General features: G+C 40.8%; 1 protein-coding gene across 4 annotated transcripts in view; it reads right to left on the reverse strand.

Moving 5' to 3' along the window:
• The window catches only part of LOC140186350 (astrotactin-2-like), a 1795681-nt gene that overhangs the window by 51821 nt on the left and 1727366 nt on the right, over positions 1-16494 (reverse strand). For all 4 annotated transcript variants that reach the window (XM_072240512.1, XM_072240511.1, XM_072240510.1 and 1 more), the window contains one exon: positions 3004-3104. In XM_072240512.1, coding sequence (XP_072096613.1) covers positions 3004-3104 — 101 coding nt within the window. The remainder of the gene's footprint in view (positions 1-3003; positions 3105-16494) is intronic.

The following is a 16494-nucleotide window of genomic DNA, read 5'->3' on the forward strand; positions in this document are numbered from 1 at the left end:
GGATGCTTCCATTTCTGAGATTGGTTGTTGTTGAGCATCAGTTCATAAGGCCACCTTGACGTCAACAGCAGTGATTTTAGCAAATGAATCAGAAACCAATCACATTAAAGCATTCTCACTAAGTGGAAACTTGGACAGAAAAGTCACTATTTTTAGTGGATGATTTACATCGTTTCCAGATCAGTAAACAGAAATTGGAATGCATGTCAGATGAAGGTAAAAACTGAAATAAACTTCAAAAATTTTGAAATATTTTAAGAAGGAATTATAGTTTACATATAATAGATCTAGGAACAAAGGGAGTAATAAGCACTAGCATGGTACAGACAATTTCCTAAAAGGAATGTTATGTAATAAACTCAGGCCAGAAATAATTCAGAGAATGTGTAGCTCGTGTGGTTGATGGTGGGGTTGAGTTGTTCTCTGATCTGAAGTCACACCACAATTAACAGGGCACTGATAATGTCTCCTCATAAGGTGACAAAACGTTTGCAAATAAATTGCTGAGATCAGAGAACAACTCAACCCAACCAAATTCAGACTGCTTCACATTGAGACACATTTATAAATTCTTTAAGTTCCTGTTAATTCAAGTAATATCCATGATTCTGGAAGAAAAGGCTGCAAAATAACATTGAATAATTGACTGGATTTTTTGTATCATATATGTTTGAAATTCCTGAAGATACTACTAGTTTCTTACCATGAAAACATGGCTGATGATATAACAAACCATCACCTACCTTCTTTCAACCCAAGATTACGGCTAGTGTTCAACTATAAAACCATAAGATATAGGGGCAGAATTAGGCCATTTGGCCCATTGAGTCTGTTCCGCCATTTCATCATGGCTGATCCAATTTTCCTCTCAGCCCCAATCTCCTGGCTTCTCCCTGTATCCCTTTATGCCCTGACCAATCAAGAATCTATCAACCTCTTCCTTAATTATACATAAAGACTTAGCCTCCACACCTGCCTGTGGCAAAGAATTCCACAGATTCAGCACTCTCTGGCTGAAGAACTTTCTCTTCATCTCCGTTCTAAAAGGACGCCCCTCTATTCTGAGGCTGCGTCCTCTAGTCTTAGCCTTTTTCATCATAAGAAACATCTTCTGTATGTCCACTCCATCAAGGTCTTTCAGCATTCAATAGGTTTCAATGAGGTCACTCCCTAATTCAGCTGAATTCTAGTGAATACAGACCCAGAGTCATCAAACACACTTCATATGACAAGCCATTCAATCCTGAATGCAAACACGAGGAAATCTGCAGATGCTGGAAATCCAAGCAACACAAATAAAAAATGCCGGTGAATGCAGCAGGCCAGGCAGCATCTATAGGAAGAGGTATAGTCGATGTTTCGGGCTTAAGACCCTTCGTCAGGACTAACTGAAAGAAGAGATAGAAAGAGATTTGAAAGTGGGAGGGGGAAGGGGAGATCCGAAATAATAGGAGAAGATCCAAAATGATAGGAGAAGACAGGAGGGGGAGGGATGGAGCTAAGAGCTGGAAAGCTGATTGGCAAAAGGGATACCAGGCTGGAGAAGGGAGAGGATCATGGGACAGGAGGCCTAGGGAGAAAGGGGGAGGGGATCACCAGAGGAAGATATAGTAAGAGGGACAGAGGGGGGAAAAGAGAAAGAGAGAGAGAGAGAGAGAGAGAGAGAGAGAGAGAGAGAGAGAGAGAGAGAATGAGAGAATAAATAAATAAATAAGGGATGGGTTACGAAGGGGAGGTGGGGCATTAACGGAAGTTAGAGAAGTCAATTTTCATGCCATCAGGTTGGAGGCTACCCAGACGGAATATAAGGTGTTGTTCCTCCAACCTGAGTGTGGCTTCATCTTGACAGTAGAGGAGGCCATGGATAGACATATCAGAATGGGAATGGGACGTGGAATTAAAATGTGTGGCCACTGGGAGATCATGCTTTCTCTGGTGGACAGAGCGTAGGTGTTCAGCGAAACGGTCTCCCAGCCTGCGTTGGGTATCGCCAATATATAGAAGGCCGCATCGGGAGCACCAGATGTAGTATATCATCCCAGCCGACTCACAGGTGAAGTGTCACCTCACCTGGAAGGACTGTCTGGGGCCCTGAATGGTGGTGAGGAAGGAAGTGTGAGGGCATGTGTAGCACTTGTTCCGCTTACAAGGATAAGTGCCTGTAGGAAGATCGGTGGGAAGGGATGGGGGAGGACAAATGGACAAGGGAGTTGCGTAGGGAGTGATCGCTGCGGAAAGCAGAAAGAGGTGGGGAGGGAAAGATGTGCTTAGTGGTGGGATCCTGTTGGAGGTGGCGGAAGTTATGGAGAATTATATGTTGGACCAGAGGCTGGTGGGGTGAGCGTGAGGACGAGGGGAACCCTATTCCTAGTAGGGTGGCGGGAGGATGGGGTGACAGCAGATGTGCGTGAAATGGGAGAAATGCATTTGAGAGCAGAGTTGATGGTGGAGGAAGGGAAGCCCCTTTCTCCAAAAAAGGAGGATATCTCCTTCATCCTGGAATGAAAAGCCTCATCCTGAGAGCAGATGCGGCGGAGATGGAGGAATTGCGAGAAGGGGATGGCATTTTTGCAAGAGACAGGGTGGGAAGAGGAATAGTCCAGGTAGCTGTAAGAGTCCATAGGCTTATAGTAGACATCAGTAGAGAAGCTGTCTCCAGAGACAGAGACAGAAAGATCAAGAAAGGGGAGAGAGGTAAAATCCTGAAAACATTTTTCTGAACATCCTTTGAATCCTCTTCAGTTTCAGCACATCCTTTCTAAGATAAGCAGCCAAAACCTGCTCACAATACTTCAAATGAGACCTCACCAGTGCTTTCTAAAATCTCAACATTACATCCTTGCTTTTATATTCTTGTCTAATTTTGTGTCACAACCTATTTGTAAACTTAATCCAATAAATCTGAAACCCAAGTACTGTGAACTCTGTGCTAGTTTTGTAAGCACCACCTATAAAATGCAATAGCTTTATCAAAGAAGTCTAACTGAGGACAAAGTTGCTTACCTTCAGCTTTGCTGTCATCAATCAGTTGACAGGTAGTTCTCATGGTGACTGCACTAGGTTCAGATCTTCTCCCCCTGCTGTCCAAAGCATACAGTGTAAACCTAAAACAACAACATAGCCCTTATCAGGTAAGAGATCCACTCAAATAATGATACATTAATCTACATGACAAATCTCAACAGAATTGTATTGTTAGTATACACTGAAAGTGTCATCATCTCCATTGCATTATAATTATACTTACCAGTTCCATAATAACTGTCTTCACAACAACACTGGAAAATTGTCCAGCAATGTGATTTCAGTTGGGAAGTTTGCTGCAACTACACATTTTCTTCAGTTATGGTGCCTTCCTCAAGGCTACTATTGCTGCTTTGACTGGTAGATAAGAAGACAAGCTGTTCCTCGGTATGGAAATACTTTAGCCCTCCCCCCTTCCATGCCCCACCCTCCTCTCCTATCAGATTCCATCACCATCAGCCCTTTGTTACTTCCACTTATCACTTATTATCTTTTGACATCAATCCCATTCTACTTCACCCTTACCCGAATCCACAGCTAGTTCGAGCCTCAGCTGTGGCAGCGTGTTTGTGCTCTCGAGCAAGGCACTTAATCACATATTGCTCTAGTCTGTGCGAGGAGTGGTGCCCCACACAGACTTCCAATCTGAGCCTTGTAAGGCATGAAAATGCCCAACGCAGGCTTCTCATGGTCTGAGTCAACGTTTCACTCCCTCAACATTCCCCCTCCCCTGAATCCACCAAACACCCTTCAGTTCTTATTCCACCCCTTCTCTCCATCTTTTTATTCTGGCTTTCTCCCCTCTTTCTTCTCCTGCCGTGGCCTGTAAGGCATTTGTATGCTCTCCTTGTGACATTATGGGTTTCCTCCAGTTCTCCCCATTTCCTCCCAGAGTCCAAAGATGTAAAGGTTGGTAGATTAATTGGTCATTGTATATCTTCCCATGACTAGACTAGGAATAAATTAGGGGATTGCTGAACAGTGCAACTCAAAGGGTTGGGAGTGCCTATTACGTGCTGTATTCCAATAAATAAATTTCAGTCCAAATGAAAGGTCTTGACCTGAAACTTCTAATGTGTATTTCCCACCTTAGATGTTACCTGACCTGTTAAGTTCCTCAATGTGTTGCGAGTTGCCATACTTCAGTTCTACTTAGATGAGATAGCATGTATGATGCATCTGAGTTTAGTTTTCATGGTTTCTAAAATGACAATAACGCAAGAAAAAAGGAATAGGAGTGGGCCATTTAGCCCCTCAAGCCTGCCCTGCTATTCAACATGTTCACAACTGATCTATGCTAGCCTCAATTGTTCTATACCAATTCCTCACAATCCTTAATTCCTCAATGTTTCAAATATTTATATCTTCACCTTAATCACATTTCATGATGATGCCTCCAGCAGCCTCTGAGGCAGGGAATTCCAGAAATTCACACCGGTGAGAGAAGAAACTTGCACATGTCTTAGTTTCAAATAACTGGCCTCTTATTTTGTCACTGTGTTCCCTTGTTTGTGATTTTACCCCAAGCAGAAATATACCAACATCTACTTGTCAGGCCCCATTAGGATGAATAATATAAACTCTCATTATTCAAACTCCAAAGAGTACAAAGCCAAGTTGGCTAGCTTCTCTTGGTAAGACAAACTGAGAGCAATCTATTTAAAGACAGTCTACTATTGTCAGAGAATTAGGACATTTTTGCAGTACTAAATTAACATTGTATTTCTTTCAGTAAAAGGTATAAAATGAGAGATTTGACAACAAAATATCTGAAAACAATTGTTTAATCATGGTTAACAAATATAAGATAGGGAAGACCACTTTACTCTGTTTTGTTGTTTGTCGAGAATGCTTGATCCAAATTTCTTTGAAAAATTTGGGAAAACTTGCCTATTATTACCCAAATTTCAGAAGATGATGACAGAAAGGGAGGAGAGGATTGGATAAGGGCAGAAAGGAAATAGGAATCAAGGTAAATAAATCTCTTATGCCACTTACATATAGATGGCTCCCAGATTGTGAATTAAATGTATACCATGTGAAGCACTATCACAAAATGTTCCAAAAACTCTTAGCATTTTTTTCTTAGCAGTTGAAAAACTCATAAGTGCTTATCAACTTGTGGAAAGGCTAAAAAATGTATTCGTTTTGTCAGGAAATCTACTTCAAATTTCAAGCAAAGTTCAATAAAGTGCCATTGATGTATTCACCCTCTGAAAATCCGGACAAAGGCGAATATATTTTCTACAAAGATGAAATCCAGAAGTAAATGTGTCACATTTCATACAAAGTCAACATCAATCACATGTGCTGAGTATGTACGGTAATAGCAAAGAATCTGCGTGTTTTCATCCATTTCTGAAATTCAATTCCAATATCTTCATTCCCAATTTTGTTGGTGGAATATAAGAATAATATACACAAGGTGCAACAGATGGCCAGCTGATTCTTTGAGCCTGCTCTACCATTCATTAATTCTCTACCTCTATGCCATTTTTCCTATACTACTGCCGTATCCCCTAATCCCCAACACATGCGGAAATCTATATTAGAATCAGAATCAGGTTTACTGTATTATCAGTATCTTATATGATGTGAAACCTGCTGTTTTGTGGCAGCAATTCAGTACAAGGACATAAAATACCTGTATCTTACAAAATAAATAAATAGTGAAACAAGATAAATCTTTGTTCTGAGTGAACTCAAAGCTTAAACAAGAATTCCAATGATTTCCCATTCTCTAGGTGAAGCGTAAACACAAAAGATTCGGCAGATGTTGGAAATCCAGAGCAACACACACAAAATGCTGGAGGAATGTAGCAGGTCAGGCAACATCTGTTGAAATGGAGAAGCAGTTGACATTTCGGGCCAAAACACATCCTCAAGACTGATGAAGTGGAATGAAGGGTCTCAGCCTAAAACATCGACTTGTTTATTCCTCACCATAGATGCTGCCTGGCCTGCTGTGTTCCTCCAACATTTGTGTGTGTTATAATCCTGGCAAAAGATATTTATCCTCAGTACAATACTAAACGTCCCACCACTTATTCTAAGATTGTCATCTCTGATTCTGGATTGTTCTCAGCCAGGAAAACATCGCCCGTGAATCCATCTGAAAGAAATTTCTAAGTTTCAATGAGATAATATTTCATTCTTCGAAACTCCAAAGAATGCAAACCTGCTCTTCTTAATCTCCTTGCCTGGCAAAACTGTCATCCCATGAACCAGTCTAATGACTCTTCATTGCGATTTGTTCTTGGTTGCTGTTTTTCAGGTAAATAGATCAAAACATAATACTTCAGGTACTGCTACACAGTGGCCTATATAACAGCAGAAAGATAAACTCACTCCTGTCCCAAACCCTCTTGTAATAAAGGTTAACATTTTCCTTGCCTTCCTAATTGCACTCCCATACCTTTGAAAGAATCAACTTGTTTTCCGTAATTTTCACAGTATGTTTGAAATACCATGGTTTCACCTACTCATTTAATTCACTTGCATCCTCTTGAAACCTTTTACATTCTTCCCCATATTCATAATCCCAGATGGATTTGTATCATCAGCCAACTTGGAAATTTGATATTTGGTCCTCTCAGCCAAGCTATTGATATAGATCACAAATCCTGGGGCCCAACAATCGATTCAATCTCAAAAGGCAGGGGCTGGCAAAGTAAACTGGAAGCAACTACTCATGGGGGTCATTCAGAAGTGAAATAATAGGAGTTTAGAGCCAATGTTTTCTCATTAGGATGAAAAGAACGGGCAATTGATCAAGGAAACTATGGATGCCAAGCGATACTGCGGACTTGGAAAGGAAAATGAAAGGAAAACAAGTGGCAGGTATAGAGGATGGAAAACAGAGGAGGCCCTTCAAATATAGAAAGTGTAGAGAAGTACTTCAAACACAAAATTAGAAAGACAAAGGTGCAGCATGAAATATTGCTGGCAGACACGAGAAAGGAAAATTCCGAAGTAGTTTATAAGTACGCAAAGGGCAAAAAGGTAGCGAGGGATAGAATGGTGTCCGTTAGAGACCAAAAATGACAATTTGTACTGAAGCCAGAATAAATAAATTGACATAAATGAGGCCTTAAATGAACACTTCTCTTCTGTGTTCACGAAGGAGACGGGTGTTGCACTTGCAGAATTCATGGAAGGGATGATAGGTGGGTAGGTGGGCAGATAAATTGAAGGACATGCTAGAAAAAGAGAAAGTGAGATTAATAAGGGTACAGTCAATATCTGAGTTTCTGTTATCTATTCAAAAGGACCAGCAAAAACATATCACTCCTTTTGACACAGTTTCATATGTGGGAGTCTAAGATTCTGTTGGTCTATCAGAATTAAATAAACTATTTATCAGAGAAGTAAACTGAGCTGACAGGTTTCTGGGATTACAAGCTAAAATTAGATTTACCAATCAAAATTGACCACCAGCCAAAGACAAAAGTATAATGTTCTCTGAATATTTCTCAAGAGCTGTTCTGCCTGAAGATCTCAAGGTCTGGAGTTAACTTAAACAAAATAAACATGAGGCCTCTGAGAGGAATGCAGGGACACTAAAGATGACTGGACCTATTTAGTTTGTGCAGACACTTCATGCAATTCATTGCAATAGTCCTGTGTTCAAGAAACTAGAAAACTTCTTCAGAAAATGCATGAGCCTGGTCGGTATTCTTACTTTAGTCAATAGGGCGCAGGTTCATTTGCTATTTGGCTGACACTGCAGTACATGACTGTTGTCAGGGGCGTTACTATTCAGTATGATGTTGGGGCTAGATTTTGTATCTGCTGTAGTGTATAAGATCCTATATAATCATTGACAGAAGGTGGTCTTCCCTCTCACTTTACGCATCGTCCCCTCCACCATAGTTCACTCTATATTTTTCTAACATTTGTCCTTCAGTTAAAATTACAAGAGGATTTCATGTTATTTACCTCAAGCCTCCTTGTGAATACAGGTTGTGATGTTTTTTCACATGATAGCTGTGATCAATATTTTAAAATCTGGCTGTTTGGAAATGCCAATAGTCTGACATCTGGCTGTCCAAGTGACAACACTCCCCTAAAGCACATTGGGGCCTAATTCCCACACACCATTCAAACTTATTAGGCCCCTGTTTCCTGCACCGTCTTGAATCTTAAGAGGCTTACTGAAAAGAATATTATAGAACCATATATTATCTAACGGAAGTGAATTCAAAAGTTATTTAATGTATAAATAATGACATATAGTAGTGCAGAAAATCTGCCAGTCCTGCACAAACAAAATCCACAGATTAATAATGTTCAGTGTGTCTTTATGGCAACAAAGCAGTGACAAACAATACAATTCACATATGAAAATGTCTTAACGACAACATTTCCACTGGTTTGTAAGGTTCTAAACTCTGTTACTATTACCACACCAGTAAGGCACAATTATGAATTCTCACATATTGAGGAGCTATCATATTGGTTATCATACCTGATTTTACGAGCGATAAAGAATATTAAAATTAGACCTTCCTTTCCAATTTTCTATTTTTTCATGTGTTATTCACAATTGTCATTGCTTGTTGTCATATTGAGCTTACAACATTCAGATCTTAAATGCATTATTTTTGATTAAGCATAACTGCAGGGAAGAACACCTCCTGAATGGTGAAAATCTCAAAACAAAACAGTGGAGGTCCAGAGATACTACAAACTAATGCACATACAGTAAATCACCGTAGTGCTTGTGCAGAAAGTAACCAATAAGGTTAATGACATTTTGTCTAGAGGGCTAGACTTTATGCTGCAGTAATATGCAGACCAAGTTAGTCCATACATGATGAGCTAAAAGCAATGATAAAATCCACGCTGTATGATGACTAGAATATCCTTGTGGAGTCATTAAAGGTTAAATTGCCAGAACAGCTTGCACAATTATCTGATACTTGTCAAGATAAGGGGTGATTAATTTTTAGATACCTTCACCATATTAAGAACCAATAGTTTAGAGAGAAAATGCTTTCACTTAGAATTTAAAACCAGAAGCCATGGTTTAAAAGTGGTAGAAGCAACTCATCTCCTCACAAACAACCCACCTGTCCATCCCATCAGTATTGGTCTCCACCCTATCATGGCCAACCCCTACCCTCCTGTTCTCTCTTCCTCTCCTCTATTTTGGCATCTTAAATCATGTTTCCCATCTTCAGACGAGAAGTCATTGGCTTGAATTGTTAACTCTATTTCTCTCTTCATGGATGTTGCCTGATCTGATGTGTATTTCTGGGATTCATTATGTTTTTTTTTTACTTTTAATCTTGTTGGCACACCAGCTATAAGCTTAAATATTTAATGTATCCACCATTGACAATCAGTGTGTGCGGTGTATCTATGAAATGCATTGCAGTTACTCTCTGAGGTACCAGCAGCTCCCAAAGCCACAGCCTCTATCACCAAGATGGATAAGTGCAGCAGCACATGAGGACACCATTATTTGCAGTTTCCCTCCATCTTGCCCACTACCCTGACATGCGGATGCAGGTGTTCCCCGCTTTTCGAACGTTTGCTTTACGAAACCTCACTGTTATGAAAGACCTACATTAGTACCCTGTTTTTGCTTTCAGAAGGTGTTTTCACTGTTATGAAGAAAGGCAGCGCGCGATAAAAAATCAGCGCACGAAAAAATCAGCACATGATAAAAGGCAGCGTGCGTCCCGAGCAGCCGCTCTCTCCCGGATTCGGAACGGCATTGCTTAAATACGTTGTATTGAGCAGCCGTTAGCAAGATGAGTTCTGAGGTATTGGAAAAGCTTAAAAGAGCTCGTAAGGGTGTTACACTTAGCGTAAAACTAGATATAATTAAGTGTTTCGATCGTGGTGAAAGAAGCAAGGACAAAGTGAGTTTGGCTTGTGGAAGCTGACGAAGATGATGTTGAAGAGGTTTTGGCATCCCATGACCAAGAACTGATAGATGAAGAGCTGATGCAATTGGAAGAGGAAAGGATAACAATCGAAACCGAATGCAGTAGCGAACGGACCGAAAGTGACTGCGTGAGATTTTCGCTGCAATGATAAAGTACAACGTTAATTTTGAAAGGATACGTAGGTTTAGGGGATATTTGCAGGATGGTTTGAGTCCTTACAAAGAACTGTATGATAGAAAAATGCTCGAGGCTCAGCAGTCAAGCAAGCCTTCCACAACAGCCACAGCAGACGACGAACCTCAATCTTCGACATCGAGGCGGGCAGTCATAGGAGAAGATGAGCTGCCTGCCCTGATCGACGATGAGATGACACCCCCGTGTCCCACCACCCAAACACCCGGGCCCCAGACAGATACTGTACCGGTTCGCGGAGAATGCAGCAGTAGCCGGGAGGCACACAGCGCATCTTTAAGAAAAAACCCGAAATAAACAAGCTAATTAATTAGGTGTCGCTGACATGTAATTAATTAGCATGTTTATTTTGGCTTTTTTCTTAAAGATGTGCTGTGTGTCTCCCGGCTACTGCTGCGTTCTTTGTGGCAATGTATCGGGTTGGTGGCCCGGAGGGTGGGGGCCACTGCACCACCCAACCTGCGACGACTCAGTCTAACACACCATCATCAGTGTGCTTGGCAAGCTGTCTTCTCGATTCTGGTAAGTGATACTACACTGTACATCCAGTATTTCTACTTTATATCGGCTGTGTATTTTTACATGTTATTTGGTAGATTTGGCAGCTTCATAGTTTAAAGGTTACTGGAGAGCTTGTTTATGCCAACAGCGCTTGCGTGAGATTTTCTGCCGAGAGTGCTTGCGTGAGATCTTCGCTATGGAGATCTGTGCAGGCAATCGTTGTACAGAAGTATTTCTACCTTATATAGGCTGTGTATTTATCATATCATTCCTGCTTTTACTATATGTTACTGTTATTTTAGGTTTTATGTGTTATTTGGCATGATTTGGTAGGTTATTTTTGGGTCTGCGAACGCTCACAAAATTTTCCCATATAAATAAATGGTAATTGCTTCTTCGCTTTACGACATTCTGGCTTACGAACCGTTTCATAGGAATGCTCTACCTTCGGATGGTGGGGGAAACCTGTATATCGCCAGTCCTTCATTGTAACCAGATCTCAATCCTAACTCTCCCTACTCAACCACACCATAGGAATCATTTCATCAAAAGGAGGGCAGCAGCTCAGGAAGACGGCTCTTCACCACCTTCCCGAGGGCAATTAGGCATGCACAATAAGCAACGGCCTTGCAACCAATGCTCACCTCCTGAAAAGGGAATACATTAAAAAGTAGGGACTATTGTCATGTGTTGTTTGACCACTCCATTTTCAATAACAATTATTCATCCATCCTGGTATGTCCATGTTTCATCTGTGGTTTGCTAGTTGAAGGAACACTGACAACATCTGCAACAGTTTATCAAAATGCAGAGGACACACACCTTAAGCCATCAGGATTCCACCATGATATAATATCCATATGGCTCACAACTATCACACACGTTATATTAGCTTGGGTAATTTGTCAAGTTTACTGATATGTGCACGGTAACTACAAAGAAAAATCTGCATACTGTAGATTCACAGGCATGTAGATATAGAACCCATCCAGAATATAAATTATATGTGAACTATATACACTACTGTATACCTGATTCTGATATGGGTCTCGGCTGCTGGTCTGAGAGTGGAAAGGGAGAGGGGAATTATGGTTGAGAAATGGGGAAGGGAGAGGACAGGGAGTGGGAAGCACCAGAGAGACATTCTGTGATGATCTATAAACCAATTGCTTGGAATCAAATGACTGTGCCTGGTGTCTCAGGGCTGAATGTGTCTGCACCCATGCCCCCCACAGCCCCTGGCACTCCTTCTCTGCCACATGTCCCACACCCTTCCCCTGTGGCGTTTCATGCTCGCCACTTCCAACATACTTTACTCCTGTCAGATTTTTTAGCTCAAACTCACTCCACAATGAGAAATAAAGCACTGTGCCAAAGTCTGAGGCATACATATATATTGCTGAGGGAAGGTTAGGGTTGTGTTGTTGGGTTCAAGAAACTGACGGCTGTAGGAAAATAGCTCTTCTTGAAACTGGTGTTGTGAGACATTGGGCTATTGTACCTACAGCCTGTCAGTATCCTTACACAAAGCGGATCCCTTCTTTCTTCAGTTGTTTATATCAGCATTTCCAGATTTCTGTCTGGGAACCTTGAGCATGCTCCTGGCATCAGCATTATCTCTGTAATGCTTTGTCAAACACAGCACTTGCTGTGGTCTGACTTGGGGCTGTTGGAACAGACTGTAATCCTTACAGTTGGCTTCAGTACAAACAGCAGGCAGGTGTTTGATATTGGAATGGTGATGATCATTCATTGTTCTACATGCCATATAAGAATAAAAATATGCAAATAGAAACTGAAATAGAAACTTGCAGGTTGTGTCAATAATAGGGAAGGAAAATACAATGTTAACATTAGCATTACAAGATTTCTAGAATATAAAATCAAGGATATAATGCTGAGATTTTATAAGGCATTATTATAGGCACTAAGACTACATTTGGAGAACTGTGAGCAGTTTTGGTCCGCATAGCAAAGAAAAATGTGTTGGCATTGAAGAGAGTCTAGGGGAGATTTACAAGAATGACCCTGGGAATGAAAGGGTTACTTATGAGAAGCATTTAGTGGCTCTGGGTCTGTTCTTGCTGCAGTTTAGAAGAATGGGAAGGAGGGGTGGGAGGGGTTTTCTAGGTGAAGCCTACTAAATGTTGAAAGGTGCGGATAGAAAGGATGTCGAGAGTTTTTCAATAGTGGGAGAGAAAAGGACCACAGGGCATAGCTTCAGAGGAGAAGGACATTCCCTATAGAACAGAGATGAAAAGGAAATTCCTTAGCCAAATGATGGTGAATCTGTGGTACTTATTGCCATAGCTGACTGTGGAGGGAAAGTCTTTGGGTAAATTTAAAACAGAGGTTGATAAGTTCTTGATTAGTAAGAGCGTAAAATGCAATGGAGAGAGACAGTAGAATGGCATAGAGAGAGGTAAAATAGATCAATCATGATTGGCCTAATTCTGCTCCTGTGACTTATGGGAGTGAACTCCAAAGATTCCACGAAGTCAAGAAAGCATTTTCCATCTGCCTTGCGTGAGACGATGAACCCTGATTCTAGCCGGGATATGGTCATGACAGCTTCCTTCCTCTATGTTTCAGGGCAATGTCAGTGACACTCTCAATGTTAGCAAATGATCATAATTGGCACACATTAACAAATTAATGCAACAATGTTGAACGTATTTCTTTCACCTGCTTCCGGTATTTTGGGCCACAAATATTACAGGGAGGGAGATGGAGAATGGTCCCCAGTGCACCAGCTGAAGGTTAATAGGGGAGCAGATACTGATTGGTAAAGAAATGTCTGGGAGTCTGTCCAGGACCCAAAGGGAGCATCTGGGTGGTGTGGTGGTGGATCGTTACTGGATAGCCCATTGGACTGGGAAGACCCACTCTGTTCCATTAGCAGTGTTCTAAAGACATTATTCCTCAATTTGAACCCTTCTTGCCTGGTTTCAGCTGCAGGATTTCAGAAGGCTAGGGGTTTCTGGCTCCTCTGCTGAAAAAGTCCAGAAATTGCATGGAGTACACAACTCAACAGTATGGTCCTCAAATGGCTCATGCTTCACAGGGCAAAGAAAACTCTTACAAAAGTGCCCATGTCTGCTTATACTATACTTGTGAGGAATTTAACCTACTTGGATGCTGCTGGGATGTATGAGGCGTTCGTCATCTTGCAAATAATCTGCTCAGGTATCTTTCTTAGGATGGCCCTGTGCATTCTCTTTTCATTTTCAGTGAGCTCATTGACCTTGTCTAAACATTTGCCTTGAATTCATCCCCAACCTTCTCCCTGCTGCAAACTTCCATGATCATTTTGCTGACCAAAGTTCTGATTGTGTCCCTCCTGCTAACCTCTCTCTCTGCTTCCCATGTGATACCCTGCCCTACCCCAGCACCATTAGTCTCCACTGGCCAGAGTTCACCAATGAATGGCCTTTGTGTGAGATTCATTGTTCTACCTTGAATTATGCTTTGGGTCTCAACACAATATAGTATTTTGGTTCTGGGTGAGGGTTTGCCTTACACAAATCTGATGTGGGTCAGAGCTTGTGCAACACTGCCTCAAGCATGTTAAATTTTATAGACCAATGGGGTCAACCTCTCCCTGACGTTTGAATTACCAACTCCCTTCCCCATGAACAAGTCATGCACTCCTCATCCCATCTCTATCAGAACTAGAACTGGGCACTTTGATTCCCACTTCAGATTGATCTATTTCTCTTTAACTCTGGCATGATTCCAAAACAACCCATTTTGGCAATTTAACATTTACCCCAAACTCGATCAGAATCTGAAGGCAAGCAAGAGACTGGAAGGAAGACTCAAATTCCTTGGCCACAGTGACCAGAGGCAGCAGCTCATAACATCAGTAACTCTTGTTAATGGACAAAAATAAAATTCTCAAAATCCATAAAGGTTTTTTCATAGATGTGAAAGGAAGCTCATTCACATGGCCTGCAATCCTAAAGACTCATTAAAACCAGATTAGGAACACAGTAAATATGAATTCCTCTCAGTGTTCTGGGCTCCAAGCTCCATAGTAAGTAACGTCTTGAGTTTGAAGGTGGTTAAAACTGCTTAACACTCGTGTTTTATAATAGCTGAGATAAGGCATGTCATTGTCAGAGCATTAATCAATGTCCCTTGCATTCATTTCCATAAACCTTGGGTAGAAGCATTGAACAATTAATTGTGTAGTATGATGTGGTAATCAAAAACCTGTCCATGTGATGATCTTTAGGAAATGCATCACATGTAAACAGCATGAGGGCAAAGGTTGTGATTCCCTTCAACACTCTTCTTTCAACTGTAATTTTTACATCATTTTTCCTTCTCAGAAAAGCGTGAATCCTCCAGTTTCCTTCATCTTTTCTACCAAGCAAATCAGTATCTTCAGCTTCTTAGCTGTTCCCCAGCAGTCTGAATCCCACCTAATCCCTTTACAATCTTAATTATGAATCAAGGCTCTTTGTTCTAGCAGCTTCAGGCACCATAATTTACTTGACAAAAAACAGAACTGCTCAAGCAGTGCACAAAATAACAAAGGAAACCCAATGACACGTGCACTGATTACAGATGCAGATAAGGCTGTACCAGTTTATCTCCCCACATCTGACTTGCATAACCTCGATTATGATTTTATCTGTATTCAGTACACTTCCTTTTTAAATCATTGGAGAATAATTTGTATAATCAAAAAGTAATGTGCATGCAACATGAAGCTGTCGGAACATGAATTGAGAATAGACTTGAGCAACAGTATACACGATCACAGGATTAGTAATGAAGGTTTCACGGATGATAAAAATCAGCTATGATTGTGTTTATTATGAAAGGGATAAGTTACATTTCTACTCCAAAATCATTATCCTTTTAAAACTACAACAATATTTCCACAAATTAGTCATCTTAATGACAATAAATCTATTTGTACATTCCACTTGTAACATGGGTGTTCTAACTGTGGGACATCGTTGAGAAATTCTTTACCAAATGAAGAGTTTAGTTTAAAGATTCCATGTACTATGGAAAGAAGTCGGGAGAAGAATTTTTACAAGTTATTCAGTTTATAAATCTTCACAAACGCAAAATTATGCCATCAGGAAGCTGGTACAGGAGCCTGAATCCCCACAATTCAATGATTCAAAAACAGCTTCTTCCCCTCCACCCCATCAGATTTCTGAAAGGTCCAAGAACATGAAAAAGGATCTGTTGTTTTCTCAACATATATGATGAATAAACTCTTTTTGGGCTTCCAGCTGGGTACAGGTATCGATTTTAGAACTAGAGAAAAATAATTTTTATAAAGATGAAGGTCTCGCTCTGGAATTCAACTATAAACAATGTGGAACAGCGGAAACTTGATTGGTTGAGGACTAACCAATCAGGAGGGACGGTCAACAGGAGTATATATACCACCACTCTAGACATGCCCAAGCCTCATCATTGATGAAGATGGCAGAGTTTGTCATTGAAACATCAGGTAAAGTCGATATATGTACCTGGCTGGAAGCCCGGGAAGAGTTTATTCATCTGAGGACTTTTTATTTCTTTTTATTTGATTGATATAGTTTTGGAATTTATAGTATTTTTGTCTTTGCATTGTACTGCTGCCACAAAAACAACAAATTTCAAGTCATCCAAGTCAGTGATGACAAATCTTATTCCGATTCACTGAATAATTGGAGGGCACTATTTATATCTATTTGATGGGTAGCAACCATAATCTGTTGGAGGAACTCAGTGCATGAAGCAGCATCGGTTGGAGGGAAGAAATTGTCAATGTTTTGGGCCAATATCCCACATCAGGGAACTGCAAAAGCAGTAGATACTAAAAGGAGAGATCAGGATTCAGTTTTTTTTTGAGAAGGAAAAATGATTGATG

The sequence above is a fragment of the Mobula birostris genome, chromosome 22 (assembly GCF_030028105.1).
Source record: "Mobula birostris isolate sMobBir1 chromosome 22, sMobBir1.hap1, whole genome shotgun sequence".
NCBI lineage: Eukaryota > Metazoa > Chordata > Chondrichthyes > Myliobatiformes > Myliobatidae > Mobula > Mobula birostris.